This window comes from Triticum aestivum, chromosome 5A (genome assembly GCF_018294505.1).
Source record: "Triticum aestivum cultivar Chinese Spring chromosome 5A, IWGSC CS RefSeq v2.1, whole genome shotgun sequence".
Taxonomy (NCBI): Eukaryota; Viridiplantae; Streptophyta; class Magnoliopsida; order Poales; family Poaceae; genus Triticum; species Triticum aestivum.
The window spans coordinates 525097000-525117518 of NC_057806.1; the positions used below are offsets into that span (position 1 = coordinate 525097000).

Below are 20519 nucleotides of genomic sequence, written 5' to 3' on the forward strand. Positions count from 1 at the left end.
ATCCAAGTTTTCATCGCAATGAGAACAGAAATAAATACTACGCTGCATATTGTAGGTATATCCATATGCTTGGATACACCAAGAGTTGCATAACATCGGCCAGTTAATTCTTCCTCAGATGTGTGTCAAACTGTCAATTAGCGCTAGCTGGACACAGCTTGTTGCTCTGCAATACTCATACTTCGTCCTTGGTTTCTCAAACTCTTCATCACATCACTAGTTTTCCTCTTCTGTATAAATTGACAACACATCAAGTAGTTCAACATCTTCACCACAGCTCACAACCACAGCCTCCATCAATCAATCTCTTAGCACGGCTAAACATTTTCAATGGCGTCCATCAACAGCTACTACTCCTTGGTGTTGGTGGTGATTGCACTGGCCTCGGCGCCGTTGACCGCCGTGGCTGGCGACCCTGACATCCTCAGCGACTTCATCGTGCCGACTTCCATGATCGGCATGCCACCGATGAACATCACCGGCGACTTCTTCACCTACACCGGCTTCAGCAACATTACCATGCCGATGCGGATGCCAGGGGCGCAGAACTTCACGGTGACCAAGGCCACCATGATGGAATTCCCTGCGCTCAACGGGCAAAGTGTGGCCTACGCCATGCTCAAGTTCCCCTCCGAATCTGTGAACCCGCCGCACACCCACCCTCGCGCGGCCGAGCTGCTGCTCGTTCTTGACGGCACGCTCTCCGTCGGTTTCGTCGACACGGCCGGCAAGCTCTACACGCAGGACCTGGCCGCCGGCGACATGTTCGTGTTCCCCAAGGGCCTGGTGCACTACCAGTCCAACCCGGGGCAAAGCCCCGCCGTGGCGCTCTCCGCGTTCGGCAGCTCCGCGCCCGCCACCGTGTCCGTGCCCGTCAGCGTGTTCGGCACCGGCGTCGATGACGCCGTGCTCGCCAAGTCATTCAAGACCGACCTTCCTACCGTGCAGAAGCTCAAGGCGGCGCTCACTCCACCTCCCAAGAAGTGATTCATGTGAGATATATGCTCTTGTTGCTCTTCTTTTTCATGGGTGTATCGACGCCGACATGAACTAATAAGGCTATGAGCTAGTGAGTGATGATGAAATAATCTCAGTGTTGTCAAGTATAGGCAACTACTCCTACTATGTAATACTCCCTCCGTTCCTAAATACTTGTTTTTCTAGGCATTTCAACAGGTGACTACATACGGAGCAAAATGAGTGAATCTACACTCTAAAATGTGTCTACATACATCCGTATGTAGTAGTCATTTGAAATGTCTAGAAAGACAAGTATTTAGGAACGGAGGGAGTACTATGCTAGTTGTGATGTCTGAGTCGTGATTGTGCGTGCTTACGAGATCCATCCGTTCCCAAATGCATTGAAAAATAACTTGACGCACGACTAAAAGCTGTTATGTAGTACTACTAGTACAACTTAACAGCACCAATCACAAATGAACACCGTGAATCACACAAGTCGCAACGAGTTCCTAATTTCCTTCAAGCGTCCTATATATATATATATATATATATATATATATATATATCCATCGACTGGCATTGAGCCCGTTGATCACAACCATCTTCTACGCCGCCCGAGAGTGGTGGTGGCGGTGCTCGCGCTCACGGTCTTGTGCCCTCTCCCTCTCCCTCTGCGGCGCCTTGCCATGCCGGTGGTGCTTGTGCCCGGCGTCCCTGTGCTGCACGCCGAGCGCTGCTGCATGCCGGTGCTGCTCGCCGTCGTCGGGCTTGCCGCCCTGCCTGTGGAGGACGTGGTGGTGATGGTGGTGCTGCTGCTGCCCGGCCGCCCCGCTGCTATGCTTCTTGTGCGCGTGCGGGTGCTTGCTGTGGTGGTGGTGGTGGTGGTGGGTGTGGGCGTGCGCGTGGTGGCCTCGGCCTCCCCGGTGCTTCGGGTGCGCGTCCTCCGGTGGCCCGAACACGTCCTCCCAGTAGTCGTACAGCGGGTCGAACATGCCCTTCTGGTGGAGCAGCCACAGCAGCACCGCGACTGCAACGCCAAAAACACGGAGAAAATGAGCATTGGCGCCGTGAACATGAAGAAAAATAGCCACCTGACGAAACGAAATGTTTACGGACCAGCGGGTAGCGTGGTGAGCAGCAGGCCGAACATGACGAGCCAGCCGATGCATATGTACTGGATGTGGCAGCTCAGGTCCAAGAAGCTCGTGCACTTGGTGCTGTTTCAGAGGGAGTGGAATAGATAGATGAGCTAAAATGATCAGAAAGAGTAAGAGGCACAGCCGGATCCGAATTACTACCGAAAACATTATTACCTGCATGATCTGCCGGTGAAGAAATCGATCACGCTGTCCCATGTGTTGCGCCACAAGGTTTCGATGGCTTCGATGAAACCCCTGATGCCACCCTTCTTATGCTGCTTCGGTGGGCCGATCTACATGGGTTTTAAGGGCAGTAAGCAATGTATGTAGCTCAGAGATTGGAACAGCACAACACAATTATTTGTCATGGTAAAAAGGGGATCTGGATCGTGCGAAAACACAGATCTGTGATACTCTGACAAAAGTTTATCAAGGCAAGAGATACACTGACATCAAAGATTGGGATGAAACATTGTAGGCAACTCTAACTATCTCCCTGCGCTTGTTTTAACAGGAAACAAAAGCTAATGAATCCTAACAGGATCACTACAAGGGAACAAACATTTCAGAACCTGTGTTCCATTGTCAAGAACGGTGGCTGTAGTCGAGAACTGGCATTCTGCTCTGTCAAGTTCACTGAAATCTGACGCTTTCAAAATAGCTGCAATCCACCACAAACAAATCCCATGTTAATTCCTAAAACAGGACTTTGGATTTAAGGACAATGATGAGCTGTCTTTGGTTTCTAACTCACCCGAGCAGCGATATTTTGATGCTTGGTCTGATGAGGAACGCAAATAGAATGAGCGGATAACCACTTGGCCAGGTTTGATGATGAAGAATTGCTCCTGCAAATGAAATTGCTCCTGCGGTCAGGTTTCATGAGAAGAAACTGAATGAGCAAATAACCAAAGCAGGGAACTGTGCTGATGAATAATTAACTGAAATGAAGTGTTGCAGCTCGTCAATCAAATAAAAAGAGAAAATACCGAGACCGCAATAAATATACCTCCACATAACTGATGCCACTTAAGCAGTCGAACTGTAAAAAGAGTAAGGCAGTCATCAGAGTTCAGGAAAACTGAGGAGGCTAAGTAAATCATCTATTACATTATTAAACCAATCGCTTTATGTGTCAAATATATCCCAGTCGAACGATGTGGGCGCGTCCATGTGGGTATTCAGGGAATAGAAAGGTTATTCATGCAAGGACAACAAGGATGATGGGTAGGAAATCAATACATGCACCTATCATCTTCTTAGTAGAAAAGAAAATTAATGCAATTAATGAACTATCAAAAGGTAGTATTGTCTACAAATATATCAAAAGGTATTGCTTCCGTGCAAAGAAAATTATAATTTCCTTGGCGATGCATACCGTCAAGCTATATGAAGCTTCCAGTTTGCCAATGTTCTTAATTGTGACCTTGGAAGTACCAACTTGGCTTAAGGCTTCAAATGTAGGGACATTAATGTCAATTATTTTCCCTGGACTCCTGAAATTGACAAATCAGTGCAAGGTAAATGCAAAATAAAATTGCGTAATTATTATCAGTACCTCTGGTATACATAATTTATATCATCAGCACTCAGCTCTATCAGCAAATTAGTATTCAGACTTTCTGTGATTCCAATAGAGAATGAATGAGCTCCTGCATTCTGTGATGGGTATGTATCAAATGCTTTATCCAATGCTAGCATAAAAACATGACTCAAGAATAAATGGTGGGAATATAACCGGGTGTTGGTTGATCCTATCAAATCTTCCCTGCACAATATACTGGGGCTCTTGGTTTCTGTATATTCGATTGTCGTCAGACTGAAAAAAAATGGTGAAATAAAAACTCAAGACTAAACAGTTACAATATTAGCAGATTGTGCTTCAGGAACAAGAAGCTCGACACTTATCCTTGCAAAAGAAAACTTAACACTTGCTAATGCACAAGCTTACCTCCTTGAAATTCCAAAGCTGATTGTACAAACAGCTCCCAAATGGTGATCCACAGAGGTTAGGCTGGTTTCTGTAAGCTTCATACCCAACACCAATCTTGTTGCACTCAAGTCCATCTAATGTAAACCGGACTCTCTCCAACAGCATCCACCTGGAAAACTCATCGCCAAGAACTTGCGGTTGACCGTCACCACCAGCCTTCAATATTTCAGATATAGAAGGAAATTATGAAGTCACGTGAGAGAAATACATGTATCATAATTTGCTGAATACCTCCCGTGGAGTCACAAGATAGAAGTCTTCAAATGTTGGCATACTATCGTGACCAACATAGTCACCAATGAGATTTACCCTCAGAAAGTTATCTTTAGAAACAACTGTTTTATTCTCTGGACTAACAATAACCTCCTGCAGTGTAATGTCAAATTGTTAAAGGCGTACTGCTGTTGCATAAGTGCTTTGCATACTCGAAGTTGAAAACAGCAAACCAGATATAAGAACAGAAAAGTAGTCCTTTGGACGATACTTTGATTTGATAAATAAATAGAATATTGAGAATATTAGTCCTTAAAGGGGTACAAGATCGAACAATGAAAGCGCAGTGAGCCAAGGCTCCCAGACTTGATAGAACTCCAGTTACCAAAGGCATGTGAAAAATATAATATCATCATCAGGAGGATTGTATTTTGCTTGTGCCTATTCGTGCCAACATATTGTCAGCATGTACATAATCATGATAATTTCTTCAAGAGTCTGTATTCTATACTAGCCTTACAAGTAACAGTGCAGAATTTTAGTGTCTACCGTTACAGAAGAGCCTTTCTTTACTTGTACTCTGATGCTGTACCCAGTTGACCTTGTCCCAATTTCAAAAACATGATACCTGTTTATAAGCAATGGAGATACAGTGATACACAGATTTACTCAAATTTTGACCCGAATAATGAAAAAAAAAACATGGAATGGTGTGAACAGCATATAAATTTGGCATGAGCATATACTCTCCAAGATTCTACTTAAAAATAAATAAATAAACTAGATCATGTTATGACCGGCCTGGCTTCTTCGATCGTCAGTGATCGGGACCCGGTGTTCACCGGCCATGTCTGGCGCGATCTCTTCCGGTTGGCGGGCGTGAAACCCCGCCTGAGCACGGCCTTCCATTCTCAGACGGACGGCCAGTCCGAGGTTGTCAACAAGGTGATTGCCATGTATTTGCGTTGTGTCACAGGTGATCATCCTCGCGCTTGGGTGGACTGGCTCTCATGGGCGGAGTACTGCTACAACACCTCCTTCCACTCCGCCCTGCGCGCCACTCCTTTTGAGGTGGTCTATGGCCGACCGCCCCCGGCCATCATTCCGGTTGATTCGGCCACGGCTCGGACAGAGGTGGCGGGTGAGCTTCTGCAGCGCCGGGACGAGATGTTGGCCGAAGTCCGGCAACGCCTTCTTCAGGCTCAGCAGCTGGCCAAGCACTACTACGACGACCACCATCGCGAGGCGGAGTTCGCGGTGGGAGATTGGGTGTGGCTGCGTCTTCTTCACCGCTCTAAGCAGTCACTGGACCCGCGCGCGAAGCGCAAGCTGGGCCCTCTTTATGCCGGGCCTTTTCCTGTCTTGGAGCGCATCGGGAAGGTGACTTACCGCCTTCAGCTTCCTGCCGGTGCCCGCATTCACGACGTCTTCCATGTGGGGCTGCTGAAGCCTTTCCGTGGGGAGCCACCTGCGGCCCCTTCGGCGCTGCCTCCCACCTTCGACGGGCGCATCCTTCCGGGACCGGAGAAGGTCTTGAAGGCCCAACTCCGTCGCGGGGTGTGGTACATGCTGATTCAGTGGGCTGGACTTCCGGAGGACGAGGCCACTCAGCGTGATGAGTTCCGCCAACACTATCCAGACTTTCAGCTCGAGGACGAGCTGTTTGTGCAGGTGGGGAGAGATGTTATGACCGGCCTGGCTTATGGCCGTAGAAGGCCCACTGGGCAATCTTAGTCCACAAGTTATCTTAGGTTAATTCATATGCAAGTTATCTAGGTTATAAATATATGCTTTAAGACTCTTTTTGAGATTAAGCAATAAGAATATTATCTCTATTGTCCGGCTCCCAGAGGAGCCGGAACCCTAGCCGCCCCTGCCTCTTGCGCCGCTGCCGCCATCTTCACCTCCCGCGATGGCGCCCAGCCGCCGGCGCGGCCGCTCATCGCCTCGCCCAACCCCCTCCTTCCCTTACTGCTTACGTCCCAGGCCTGGTAGGGTACAAGCTCCTACCAGATCACCATTAATCCCCAAAATGTGAACTGCCTACTTGATGATGTTAGCAAAGGAAAAGAAAGTACTATGACCGTGTCAGACCGAAATAAGAAGTACAAGATATTAGGATATCGTGCCAATTCAAACTCAACAGGTGGAGTTCTTAAGACAATATTTGTAAATATTACAAAAGATATCTCACAATTAATGCCCATACCAATCACCTGGAAAACGTACACAGTGAGCCGTATTAGCTTTGCCTTTAATCATTTTATCAACTGCAAGAAAGATGCATGTGAAAGGTGTGACACAATGTTATACTGAAAATGCAGGAATGCTAAAAAAACAATTTGTTAACTCACAAATTGATCCGCAAGACGAACCAACACGGCGATGAGGCCCACATGGACAACAAACCGGCTAGTGCAATGCAAAGTGTAGAGGAAACATTAGATTTACCGTGAAAAAGAGAGGAAACATTAGAATCATGAGAAAATAGATCATAGCTACATGTAAAATACAATAACACAAACTAAGGGCGTGTATGGTTGCCCGCATTAGGCCCAGCCTGGCCCGCGCGGGAAGAAAGTGGCCCGTTTGGTTGCCTGCGTTCACTGTGCGGCCTGCATCGCACGGAACTTAAAGCACATCCAGGCCAGGCCCAGGGGAAACGCCCGAATCGGCAGTAGCTCGTGAGCCTGGCTCGGGCGAGGCAGGGGAGGGCGACACGCTTCTCCCCTCGCGCGAGCAGGGGAGATGGCACGAGCTCGCCCGCGTCGCTGAAAACTCGGCGGGAGGATTTCGGCTCACCTCCCGCCGAGTCCACCCCTATTTAGCCCCTCCCTCACCGCCCCAACTCCCGCCACCATTCTCCCTCCGTTCGAGTTTTCCCGCCGACGCGCATCGGCACCGACGAGCAGGTAAGCGGCGCATCACGATCGTCCCCCATCGTCCTCGAGCTGCAGCCATGGCCTTTGTGAGTTCAATCCCCCTTTCTCTCTGTTCCTTCTTGCTAGATCTGAGCTGCAGCTAGGGTTTGATCTAGATGCATGGTTCATTAGTGGTCTGATCTGTGAGCTGATATGGTTGATTGCTATGGTGCGGTTGCGATTTGTGGTAGGGCTAGATGTTCAAGCATGTGGTAGGCTAGATTAGTAGTAGAGTTTGAAGTTGAACCTTGTGCTTGTGTTGATTCGTGCTTAGATCTGTGATTTGTAGCTATTGGTGGTCCATTTGTAGCATGCTGTTTGTTGTAGATGTATGTTCCTGCTCATAGATTGTCAGCGATGAAGCATGTGCTTACTATGATAGTGATGAACCATGCACATGTATGCTTCTGCTTTCATGGATTGTCCGGTGTGTTGTGTGCTATGCTTACTGTCAATGCGTGCTATGATTGTAGGACATGACCACGCAGACGCAAGATCTTAGTCAGGCCCTTGTCGTGTCCGACAGCCAGTTTGCTCCTTCGTTTGTCGAGGACTCGCAGCCTATGTCCGAGATGGCACCTGATTGAGAGGTGTTCGCGTCTGATTCCCTCTATGTGCCAGTAGTGCTCGTTGAGCCAACTACTGCTGCTGTTGCTGCCGCTGCACTCAAGCTAGCAGCAGCAAAGGCAAAGAAGGATGGTAGGTCGAACAACATGAAGTGGCAGCCGTTCATGTCCACGTTCGTGTTGAACAAGATGTGTGAGCTCATCTCTAGTGGAGTTAGGACTGACAAGGGCTTCAAGGAGGTGCACTTGAACACCGTTGCGAAGCATGTGTTTGAGTTCTGTGGGCAAGAGGTGTCTGCCACCCAGGTGTACAACCACCTGAGGAAGTGGAGAAGTCGATGGATCCAAGTGTCCAAGCTGAGAGATCTGAGCGGCGCCTCATGGGATGACAACACTTGCTCCATAGTTCTGGAGGCAGAGCACTACGCCGACCATGTCGCGGTTAGCTCACAGCCCTCTTCCTTTTCATACTGTCCACCATTGCCTACTCCTAATCGCAACTAACAACACTTGTGTTTCATTTTTAGGACCACCCAAGGGACGCTGAGTTCCTTAACACACCCATACAGAACTACAGCCAGATGCAACACATCTTCTCCTTCGGGCTGGCAACTGGGAAGCATGCCATGGGCTCGGGGGAGCCTCTTGGTTCTCCCATGCCAGACTTCCCTAGGACCCCGGACGTCGAGGTCCTTGATGGCCCTGACAAGCCCACTGCGAAGCCCTTCGACAAGCCATTTGAGCCCGTCCATGATAGGAAGAGGAAGAGAGGAGGCCTGATGGAGTAGATCAATGTCTTTTGCAGCATGACTGAGGCGATGAAGGAGGTGGCAACAGCCATCAGGGAGTGCAAGCCCCTCGGCGTCCACCCTGACCTGTATGGGCTGTCATGACCCAGGGTGGCTTCAACGACGAGGCTCTCATGGCAGCTCTCAGCCACCTGCTTGACAACAAGGCCCAGGGTGTTGGGTTCGTTGCCATGGCCGATGCTCACAGGGTGCTATGGCTCAGGAGCTGGCTGGGCAAGCACTACTACTAGAGTAGTGCTGCCTGTGAGCGTGCATGATCCCCGACGGGGATGGCGACGACGACGATGATGACGATGACGACGTACATTTTGTGTAGCTAGGGCTCAAAAACTATTTGATGGTCTGTATATTTTGGTGAGGTGGTATATACTAACCCCTCACGCTGATGGTGAACTTGCGGTGGTAGGACGCACCCTCTTTTGGATGTGGTGGTAGGTTAACACCAAGGTAGTGCTAGGAAGAACTTGCTATGACGTATGATCATGCATGCATGCTTTACTTCTTTTCTGCTCCATTGTTGTTTGTGTGCTACTTTGCTTGCTACTTGTGTGCTCCATTGATTTGCTGCTTCAACTCTTGCTCTTGTGCATTGCTAGGGCAAGTGGTATGCCATGTTCATCGGTAAGGTCCCAGGGGTTTATAGTTCATGGGAAGAAGCCAGTGCGCAAGTGGCATCGTATAGCAACAGCACCCATAGAGGGTTCAAGACTAGGCAGGCAGCAGAACAAGCTTACTCCGAGTGGGTGCGAAAGCACGACAGTAATGTTGACAGTGGCAAGGTTGGAGTTGTCAAGGTGGATCGTCAGTTTGGGCTAAAGCTGAAGAACTTCATCATCTTCGCCCAGTTCATCGCCATTGCTGTGCTGTGGCGTTGGTGTGCTAGGTGTGGGTAAGCTCACCAACTAGGGTACAAGGTAAGCACAACATGTAGGCCGTATGCAACCAAACACCGTGTTCATGTGCCGCTCGGGCCAATGCAGGCAACCAAACAAAGTGCACTTGCGTATTACCTAATGCAGGGATACTACATGCAGGCAACCAAACAACTTGCAGATGGTGTATTAGGCCCTGTTTTAGCTCAACCAGGCTGGGTTGAGAAGTGTATGCGATGCAGGAACTGTTCACAACAGCAACCAAACATGCCCTAAACGAGTATATGACATGCAGATGCATTCATTGCACAAGCACGTTGAAAAGAACTTCATATGTGCCTTTATTTTTCTCAAAAAAAAATCAATAAAGGGTGGATTTTATTGGTTCAAAATGGAGCATCAAGAGGATACAAACACTATGAGCACACACCCGGCCTCTGCATAGCTAGGATGCACACAGCCAACACCAACACACGAACACAAAAACACACCGGCACCTAGCAAGTCATATAAGACCAAAGCTATGCGTAGGCGAGGAAAAAAAGGGGGGAAAAGCCCCAAAGCCATCAGATCCGCGGTTTATTTGGTCAAAAACTGTTTGGTTCAATAATGCTACTACTCAAGACACTGAGATAATAAAATAAGGATGACAAAGGCCAGTGCGTTTCACCTCTGTCTGCTCAATTACGTGACCGTTCTGATCCCATAACCTAGCCATATTCATGAAATAGACATCATTAGTTTATACGACATTGAAAATATGTATAAAGAAGGATGCAGAAATCGAGGGAAAGTCTGACGATATGAATGGCCATGAGAGTAAATGGTATATGCTACACAAATGTATACGGCAAGGGTTATACTATTGTAATAAACTCGCACCAAAAGTGCTACAACACAGATTATAGCTGTCTAAAACTGAAATGGTGGGTCTGTGATTACGAAGACCTGCCAATTGGAATCCCTCCCAGAAATATTGACGAATGATGATGACAACCTATCAACTGGATCGAGTCCCAAAGTTTTTTTTTTTACCTTTCACAAACTCCAACAACATCAGCACCAGCATCTGACTCACATTTATGTGTCTTGGTAAACATTTCCTCTGGTTTATAAGCAACATCCTGAAGAAACAAGCACAGACAATAAATCAGCTCCGAATTCACATGATTTGTTAGAGAGTATAGTGTTACTGGTAGGTAACAGTTGATATCAGTGATATGGCTAACTTTTCAGTGCAACAAGCCGCATATAAAAACAATCAGACAACAAAATGCTAAAAACATTTTCAGATGCAAATGGGGTTGCTATAACAAATGAGGAGATGCAGAACACGTAAGCATAAACGGTCCCACTCTAGCAATATCAGAACATACTGAATGGCATTCCAATATTTCGATAGCTCTAAAACATTTAGGAAACCCGCTTCGTCGACTCCCTGTTTATCTATGATGTGTCCATTCCAAAATCTAGAACACGACATTTCAGCAACGCTACGATACGATAGGGCCGCAAAGTGATGGGAACGGGCAGCATTGTATGATGGCTGGAGGCTGTTTGGCTCTAAGTCTTGAAGTGGAAAGTGGCATCCTATTCCTACTAGCTATTCATAAGAAAAACCAGACTCCGGTCTGCTAGTCAAGGGGGGGGGGGGGGGGGGGGGGGGGGGGGGGGGCACAGGCAGAGGGGCTTTACCCTCATGTAGCTGAGGGCGTAGAGCGCGTAGACGGCGGACTTGTTGATGGTGATGACGGGGGGATCCCGCACCGTCTGCATCGCCTGCGCATCGTTCTCCTCGACCTCCACCACCTGCGCCACCAGCGACGACTCGCCGCCGCTCTGAATCGAGCCCCCGAACACACACACCGTCAGTAAAAAAAAAGCACGACTCGCGGCGGGGAATTGATTGGGGCTCGAGAGGAGGAGGGGGGTGAGGGTAGGCTTACGGAGCCGCTGGGGACGGCGAGGTTGAGGACGAGCTTGCGGTCGCAGGCGAGGGCACCGCCGGCCCCCGAGTCCAGGGCGCAGCGCTCCAGGCGGGACTTGGAGAGGATCTCCACCCCGACGGCGGGCCCGACGAGGGCGGCCGCGGCGAGGAAGAGGAACACGGCGTGTTTAGCGGGTCGGGAAGGAGGGGGGCGGCGTGGAGGAGCCATCGGCGGTTGCCGTCGCGGCGGCGAAGGGCGAGCGGAGCGGGGTGGGGATGAGTCGCAGCAACTGGCGGGCGGAACCGCAGGCGCGCGCCTCCGCTTCGAAATGGACGGCGAAAACGTAACCGCTTGCGCGTCATGGGCCCCGAGGCTCTTGGGCTTGCGGTTGTCTCCGGCCCTCCGGGACTCCGGTTCCCCACTAGTTTTTCTTATATAGTTCTCAAACAAAAAAAACTAGTATTTTTTATTTTTTACCCCTGAAAAACTATTTTTATTTTTATCTCAAAAAATTGGGATCCACACTAGAGACTACATTTAACACCTACAAAAAACTGGAGTCCACATTTTTCTCAAAAACAAAAAACTCTAGATTTCCTAAATAGAAAAAAAACTACTTCTCTACACGTCGCCATAGGCCGTCTCCCCGCCTCCAATGCAAAAATTACATAGAAGTTTGTATAAAGAAAACAATAAACATCTCCAAAAAAGGCATCATTACTATTCTTAGGATCGTTTAGACAATTTTACAAAGCAATAAAAAGCAAGTTCCTAGGGGATTTTCCCCCCACAAAAGGTTTTTAGGGATTTTTTTAGAAGAAAGGCTTTTAGGGATTTTCGGTATGTTCCCTATCAAAAGATAAAACACAGCCACTTGGTACATGGTCTAGGTTCTTCTCGAGGAAAATACGGCGCTCTCTAGTCTCTACCATTGGCTGGAGAGCGAAACACTATGAATTCACTTAAAATACCGGACGCCGTGCGGGTTTAGCTAGTAGGTAATCTATATCGTGGAGAAGTCGAAGCCACCGCCCACCAGCCTGCGAGAGTGCGAGAGGCGGCGACGATGACATTCTTGGCGGCATGAATATGCGTGGCTTCTAGTGAGTCCTGACAACGATTTTCTCCCCGTTGTACTCGGATTAACGGGGCAAAATCTATTTTTTACACATATGAATCAAATAAACTCGACAAAAGATGATATTAAAAGTAGAGTCTATCCCCTACGTTTTCCTGTATATATGGTAATCGAAATGCTGCTTCGATCCATGCATGGCGTGTGGTGTGCCTGTGGCTGTGGCTATGGGCAGCTGCTACCTACCTACCTACCGCGCGCTGCTAGCTGATGACGGACGACTCAAAGTCGCGTAAGAATATGCGCGGCCGGCACGAACTGAAACCGATTCTCCAGCGGCGGGCGGGCGGGCTCACTTCACTTGTTCAAAGAGCTACAAACACTTGACAGCTTCAACGTTGTACACCGAGTTGGCTTTTGGCATCATGCCTTTGCCATCCTAGCTTGAACCAGTCACCATGACCATCGCCATGCATGTACTCCATCTACTCACCAGCTGGTGCCTATATATGTGTGCTCGATGCGCATGTCATGGCAAACCACACTGCTTCCACCTTCCCAGCGCAACGATCTCTCTAACGCACGTACACGCACCTTCGCCAAAACCAGTTCCGCCGCCATGGTGACGTTCACGGCACGCCGGAGCGAGCCCGAGCTGGTGCGCCCGGCGCGGCCGACGCCGCGTGAGACCAAGGCCCTCTCCGACCTCGACGACCAGCGGTCGCTGCGGTTCTACGAGTCCATCGTCGGCTTCTTCCGCAGCCCGCCGAGCGAAAGCGTCAAGCCGGGCAAGGTGGCCAAGGGCATTAAGGCGGCCGTGGCGGCGGCTCTGGTGTACTACTACCCCATGGCTGGCCGTCTCCGGAAGCTCCCCGAGGGAAACAAGCTGGTGGTGGACTGCACGGGGGAAGGCGTGATGTTTGTGGAGGCGATGGCAGACGTGCGGCTGGAGGACCTCGGCCAGCCGTTGGTGCCGCCGTACCCGTGCGTCGAGGAGTTCTTGGGGGACGCCGGTGACACCAGGGATGTGGTTGCCAAGCCTCTGCTCTTCCTGCAGGTAGCTAGTGTTTCTTAACCGTATTTGTTTCGTTTTCACTTGTGATCTTTCTGTAGTTTATTTATGAGAATTATTACGGGCATTAGTATGCGAGGAGTATTACTTTGAGGTTTTGGATGCATTATTATTTGCTGGGTAAAACTATAGGCATTTTTTTGCCAGGTATTTGTTTTTGTATTTTCTTGTTGTGTACTAGCAGCATATAGTTACAATCATATTCACTCCAATTATAAGGTGTTGTCAAGTAAAATGAATAAATTATTTATTCATCAACACTATGACTTAGTGTAAAAAAACTTTGTCCATGACACTCGCATCAAAATACAAATGAAAGCATATATGTATGCTCCTATCTTACCATTTTAATTATAAAAATGAGTATATAAATATGAAGATGGATGACTTTAGTGGCCATCTTAATTATTTTCCTACCAGAGCATGTTACCATTCATGGTCTAACCCTATGTGTTGTATTTTGCAGGTGACACAACTCAAGTGTGGAGGATTTGTTATTGGGCTTCACATGTGCCATTGCATTGCTGATGGTTTTGGTATCCTCCAATTTATCAAATCCATAGCCGATTTTGCATGTGGTGAACTCATCCCAACCACATTGCCCGTGTGGAAACGAGATACCTTCAGAGCACGTATGCCACCCTCCATCACACATGTCTACCCAGCATATAAAACGTTTATTCATGGGTTGGACTGCACGGGAGATGATGTGATGCTATTAACTTCGCCAGAAAGCATGGAAGTGCAATATTTATTTTTTGGGCCGAAAGAAATAGCAATATTAAGGAGCCACCTCTCAGAACATCTTTCCAAATCCACCACAACTTTTGAGTTGCTTACGACGGTTATGTGGCGGTGTCGCACATTGGCACTTGGTTATGGATCTAGTCAGAAAGTGCGTATCATGTTTACTTTAAATACACGTGGGAGAAGCATTAATGGTGAAAGTGTTGTCCCACGTGGTTACTATGGAAATGCACATTTTTCTCCCATGGTCGAGATCACCGTCAATGAGCTTGTTACAAAGCCCTTGGAACATGGACTTGAGCTGATACACAAAGTCAAGGTAGGCACCACAAATGATTGCATGAAGTCAATGGTTGATTTGATGGCATTATGGCGAGAGCGTTCACCTTTCGGTATGGACAGAACATATGAAGTTAGTGATACAAAGTGGGTTGGAGGCAATGCACTAAAATTTGGCAGGGCCGAGCTAGTTGCTGCTGGCACACCACATGCTGGTGACTTCACTTCAAAGTTGATTAGCTATCATACCAAGTGCAAGAATAAAGACGGTGAGGACTCAACCGTGGTATCAATCTTACTACCTAAGCTTGCAATGGTGAAGTTTATGGAGGAGATGGCAATTTGGTTGAAGAAGTAGGAAAGAAATAACACAATAAGTCAGACGGTGTTATATTTATGTGTTGTTTTACTTTTAGGGTCACCTAGTGTCTTGCTCCAAATATCCAGCAAAGTTGGTTGTGTGTTTCCATTAAATAATTAGGAAAATAGGCAACATCCAATTTGGCCATGCTCTTTATCTATATTGTCTCAATGGTTGTATTGTGAATTGTGATTTTCCTACTTTTATTAACAATTATACATAATAGTATTTATCTTCATTACATATATTACAGTTGACAAGTATAATGGTGTGTCTGGGGACATGTTGCCCCGGTCCGATTCTTTCAACGGCTATGGTTTTGCTTCTGGCAAACTACTTTGGAGGTCCGTAAAGCTGTAGATCAGCGATGGAGTTGCATCGAGTTAGGGTGAAGAGGTGGTTTGTTTGCTTACCCTTTGGTGGCCACTTCGGTGGTGTCGAAGGAGAGTGACAGACGTTGGTATTTTGCATAGGATTTTCTATCTTTTCAGTCATGTAAGGTCGGTGCTTACATGCCTTGTAATTTGATCTTTATTCTATAAACGAGACATGTATTACCATGCAAAAAGAAAGTATAAATCCCGCCTTTTGGCCATAATTTTAATGTTTCCATGTGAAATGATTTATTTACATGAAAGGAGCATGGTTTGGAAATTTCGTTAAAACATGAAAGTAGAAATAAAAAACAATTATATGTGCAAGTCACACTTGGATGTCAAAATAAAAAAGGAAAACAAGAAGTTCCATTGCCATCAATAGTGCTAGGTCATTCGTTGCCCTATAAGCGAAATGTAGCACCTTCATAGTTTTTCTTTGAAAATGTCTGGTATGCTCAAGTCGAACATTCAAAAGGACGGTGAGAAGCAGCTCACCAAATTTTGCATGTTATATGTTTTTCCGTCTCCTCCCACGAATCATCAAGATATCAATTATGAGGAGGGAAGCTCGTCTTGATTGCTTCTACTAAGCAGGCAAGTTTTTCTAGAGATATTTAGAAGGGTCATTTTTTATATAAATTTAGAAGGAGATAATTCTCCCTAAGTTTTTGAAAAAATGACATTCACTAGCAAAATGTTCGTGAGCTTTGAACTCCCTATTACAAAAGTGGGAAGCTTTATCATAATGTCGACCCTGAATTACAAATCCATCAACCATAAAGACTTCCTAACGGCTGGGATGCCATCCAAGACCAGTGCAATTGATGGTCCGGTTGTATCGATCAAGTCAACCATGTGCCACCAAGTGGTGTGCAAATCTCGGAGTATGGGCCTATCATCCAAGACCTTTTTAAGCAACGCAACAAAGAAGTACGGTCACAAGCCCTTCACATTGCACCATTACTATAAAGAACTTTGTGAAAATGAGAAGTGGATTAGGAGGAACTCCAAGACCACACTAAAGAGATCAAGGGGAGCATACCCGTTGAGGATGATGATGAGGGGGGATAAAAATGCCAACAAAAGACCAAATGGCAACAAGATTGCAAAAGAGAGGAAGAGGAGAGGAGCATGTGGTGGCACTTACGAAGTAGGGCTTGTGTCCATGATTGAGACCAAGAAAGCCTTGGCACCCGAACACAACAAAGAAAATGTGGCTAGATGGAATGAGCTCAAGTTGTTGGAGGACGAGAAATGGAGGTCAAAGTTGGCGGCTGAAGAGAGGAAGTTGAAGGTGAAGGAGCATAGGCTTGCACTCAAGGAGTACAAGCTTGTGAAAAAGAGAAGGCCGAAGAAGGTGCTATCATGTTCATAAAGCCAGTCACAATGGATTGCACGGTAAAAAAGTTTTGAGAGCTCACTAGCTCATTGAGAGATCTTGACCCAAACGGAGGTCTTTTTTTGGAATGATGGTGGTAGCCGTGTGGATGCTCGTGGTGGCTGTGGACATCGGGGTGGTGGCCGTGTGGATGGGGGTTGTGGCCATGGAGATGGTGATGGACAAGGATGAGATGGTGGTGGTGGTGTAGGTGGTGGTGGACTTGGAGGTAGTGATGATGAAGATTTGTGCATGTTGAATTTGAATCATTTGAATGATTAGTGAAATAACATGTTGTCTGGAATGTATGCGGCTAGGCTAAAAGAATTGAGGGAGGAAATATCTTCCTTCAAATATCAGGGATCGGTTAGGTTCGACCATCGATAGAGAAACAAAATTATCCTTCATTGAAGATACTTGACCGTATCCTCCTCTAAATTATAGGGGATCGATCAAAGATGCTCTAAGAACATACTTTTTTCGTTTCATATTAAGTGTCACTCAAACACATGTGTCTAGGTAAAAGAAATTAATTACTCTTGTTTAGTTTGATTTGATGAGCCGAAACAAGATGGCCTAGGTCAACATCACCGGGAGAGCGATGAGAAGACCGCGCAGTGGCCGGCGATGAACGGACCAAAGTTGGCGTGCTGTCGTGTACGCAGGCATCGCCGCGCCGGCACGACTTGATTCTCGAGAGCCCCGTACGAGAATCCAATCAGGTCAAACAACTTCACCTGCAGGTCGGCCGGCGCGACTTGATGATTCCCGTTCGTTCAAAGAGTTACGGCACTTCAACTCTGTACGCCCCGATCTACTCTTTCTTATCCTGCCATCCTTGAACCACTCGCCGTCGCCGTCGCTATCGCCACCGCCATGACTTCACCACTTCATCACCAGGTGAATGTGGCTATATATGCATGTATCCCCATCGCTCATGTCAAACAACAGCAACGAGTCGCCTTCCAGCCTTGCTGCCTCTCAAGTGCTAGCTACTCTCCCGCACACACTCAGCCGTGCCATGGTGACCTTCGCGGCGCGCCGGAGCGAGCCCGAGCTGGTGCGCCCGGCGCGGCCGACGCCGGCCGAAACCAAGGCCCTCTCCGACCTCGACGACCAGTGGTCGCTGCGGTTCTACGAGTCCATCGTCGGCTTCTTCCGCGGCCCGCCGGGAGAGAGCACCACGCCGGGCAAAGTGGCCAAGGGCATCAAGGCGGCCGTGGCGGGGGCTCTCGTGTACTACTACCCCATGGCCGGACGCCTGAGGAAGCTCCCCGACGGCAACAAGTTGGTGGTGGACTGCACGGGGGAAGGGGTGATGTTCGTGGAGGCCACAGCGGACATGCGGCTGGAGGACCTCGGGCAGCCGCTGGTGCCGCCGTACCCGTGTGTCGAGGAGTTCTTGGGCGACGCCGGCAACACGAGAGATGTCATTGGCAAGCCTCTGCTCTTCCTGCAGGTAGCCAATCTTTCTTAACTGTACTTTGTTTCATTCTTTTCTATAGCTTATATGGGCGGTAATAAATCTTAGAATAATGGTACATCTACAAAGGTTTACTTAAAGATTTTATGTACAAACTGATGTGCAGGATTAGAATTGATAATAGAGGGATGAGGGCTCGGGCTCACCCCCACTTAAAAGGGCTTTGCCACATCTACGTACGTAGGTGTAGGATTATTGCACTTAACATCAGGAAGGGGGGGGGGGGGGGGGGGGGGGGGGAGGAGGAGGGTGGAGATAGTTAGTTTGGAAGGTTAAGTAAACCTTTGTAATTGGTCTTCGTAGGTCTAGTATTATTATGGGTCTTTTTCACCGGGTACAAGTTTCCAGAAAGTGAAAAGGTTGCTAGGAAATTCCAACTTACCATGGAGGAAAAGAAGTTGCTAGCGAGCTAGCTAGGGAGGTTTTGTTCCTTACGTACGTTTTCCATTCTAGTACTAGTGCATTGTTCCCTGGTTTATGTAAACTTTTATCATTTTCAAATTATTAACTAATTATTTTATATTTATGTTATGTTTAGATATTTAGTGTTGTATCTAAACTTAATTAATGATTGTACATATAATTTGATGGTAGTTTGCAAATATGAACTGATTTTTGCTGTAGTGAAATGTTTGCAAATATGAACTAAGATGGATCTAATATTTATATTATTTGCTGAGATCACACAAAATCAAAACAATTTGCGTTTTGACACTCAAATCTGATCAGCACCAGTACAAATAGAAGGTGTACTAATATAGAAAAGGGGAATGGCTAGTATGTTATCACCTTAATCAATTAATTCCATTACTACTAGAATTTCTAATTATATGTCTTATTGGGATATCATGCTACCATTCATGACTTCACCATATATACATCATTTGTTTTGCAGGTGACACAACTCAAATGTGGAGGATTTGTCATTGGGCTTCACATGTGTCATTGCATTGCTGATGGTTTTGGCACCCTCCAATTTATAAAATCTATAGCTGATTTCGCATGTGGTGAACTTATCCCAACCACTTTGCCCGTGTGGAAAAGAGATATTTTCACAGCACGCATCCCACCCTCCGTCTCACATGTCTATCCGGCTTATAAACCATTTCTTCTTGGGTTAGACTGCAGAGGAGATGATGTGATGCTATCAACTCCACCAGAAACTATGGAAATGCAATATGTATTCTTTGGACCAAAAGAGATAGATATTTTAAGAAGCCATATTTCAGGACATCTCTCCAAATCTACAACAACATTCGAACTGATTACTGCCGTCATGTGGCGATGCCGCACATTGGCATTAGGTTACGAATCTAATCAGAGAGTACGTGTCATGTTTGCTTTAAATGCACGTGGTAGAAGCATTAATGGGGAAAGCGTTGCCGTCCCACATGGTTACTATGGAAATGCACATTTCTCTCCCGTGGTTGAGGTCACAGTTGATGAGTTGTCTACAAAGCCGTTGGCTCATATACTTGAGCTAATGCGTAAAGTCAAGATGGACACCACGAAGGGTTGTGTGAAGTCAATGGTGGATTTGATGGCATTATGGAGAGAGTGGTCACCATTCTGCATGGACAGAACATACGAGGTTGGTGATACAAAGTGGGTTGGAGGCAATACCCTACAATTTGGGAAAGCTGAACTGGTTGCTGCTGGTACGCCACATGCAGGGGATTTCACTTCAAAGTTGATAAGCTATCATACAAAGTGCAAGAATCAAGACGGTGAAGACTCAATAGTGGTATCAATCTTATTGCCAAAATTGGCAATGGAGAAGTTCACAAAGGAGATGGCAATTTGGTTGAAGAAATAAAATGGATATGTAGAAAATATAATTAGTCTGTTTTACTTTGTAATTTTGTGAAGATTTAGCGTTAAGGTTGAAAAACATCGACCAAAAGTTGGTCGTGTACTACCATTAAACCACATAGGAAGGTAGACATCATACCACTTGTCGTATCATTGATGTATTGCCATATCATTGATGTATTGTCACATATGATAATTTTCATGTTTGTGCAAGAAAATATTAACTATAATGTTTATCTTTGGTACATTATTTCTTGAGACTCATGAGAAATGACTGAAAAGTTATTTTTCTCTATTTTGAGACCGCAAAACTGGTGAGGTACGCATGATTTGTTACGGACTTGCCCGGGTCATGCTTTTGTACCTAATACTCAATTCTACATACGCACTTCATGACACCTCAAATTTATTGGTTCTTAGTTAAAAAATGAAAGATCAAACAACACTATGCCACTTGCTTCTATAAGAAAAGTAATAGACAGTCAATGTAAATAAGTTAGCCTCGATCACCATACCGAATGAATGATGAAT

The 20519-nt window shown here is 46.8% G+C and overlaps 4 protein-coding genes across 6 annotated transcripts; 3 read left to right on the forward strand and 1 right to left on the reverse strand.

Annotated features, from left to right (window-relative positions):
- Positions 1-330: 330 nt before the first annotated feature.
- LOC123107487 (germin-like protein 9-3) lies at positions 331-987 on the forward strand. The gene has a single exon (XM_044529474.1). The coding sequence runs from the start codon at positions 331-333 to the stop codon at positions 985-987; it is 657 nt and encodes a 218-aa protein (XP_044385409.1).
- A 337-nt stretch (positions 988-1324) lies between these two features.
- On the reverse strand, positions 1325-11736 carry LOC123104483 (protein HAPLESS 2). Of its 3 annotated transcripts, none has more exons than XM_044526345.1 (18): positions 11423-11735; positions 11172-11315; positions 10512-10600; positions 10147-10186; positions 6663-6720; positions 6518-6578; positions 4858-4936; positions 4327-4461; positions 4054-4251; positions 3841-3921; positions 3661-3761; positions 3481-3598; positions 3112-3144; positions 2857-2968; positions 2675-2763; positions 2277-2395; positions 2080-2180; positions 1325-1990 (listed from the first exon to the last, which is right to left on the reverse strand). In XM_044526345.1, the coding sequence occupies exons 1-18, from the start codon at positions 11630-11632 to the stop codon at positions 1569-1571; spliced, it is 2190 nt and encodes a 729-aa protein (XP_044382280.1). In that variant the 5' UTR covers positions 11633-11735; the 3' UTR covers positions 1325-1568. The 3 variants fall into 3 exon arrangements, with proteins under 3 accessions (XP_044382280.1, XP_044382282.1, XP_044382281.1); XM_044526346.1 differs by having other exon boundaries at positions 1326-1990; positions 2857-2950; XM_044526347.1 differs by lacking the exon at positions 11172-11315 and having other exon boundaries at positions 11423-11736.
- Positions 11737-13045: 1309 nt separating this feature from the next.
- Positions 13046-15079, forward strand: LOC123107488 (acyl transferase 1). The gene is made up of 2 exons (XM_044529475.1): positions 13046-13536; positions 14018-15079. The coding sequence occupies exons 1-2, from the start codon at positions 13099-13101 to the stop codon at positions 14933-14935; spliced, it is 1356 nt and encodes a 451-aa protein (XP_044385410.1). The 5' UTR covers positions 13046-13098; the 3' UTR covers positions 14936-15079.
- Positions 15080-17714: 2635 nt separating this feature from the next.
- On the forward strand, positions 17715-19992 carry LOC123107489 (acyl transferase 1-like). The gene is made up of 3 exons (XM_044529476.1): positions 17715-18152; positions 18199-18231; positions 19072-19992. Exons 1-3 carry the CDS (start codon positions 17715-17717, stop codon positions 19990-19992), a joined length of 1392 nt encoding a protein of 463 aa, XP_044385411.1.
- Positions 19993-20519: the final 527 nt, after the last annotated feature.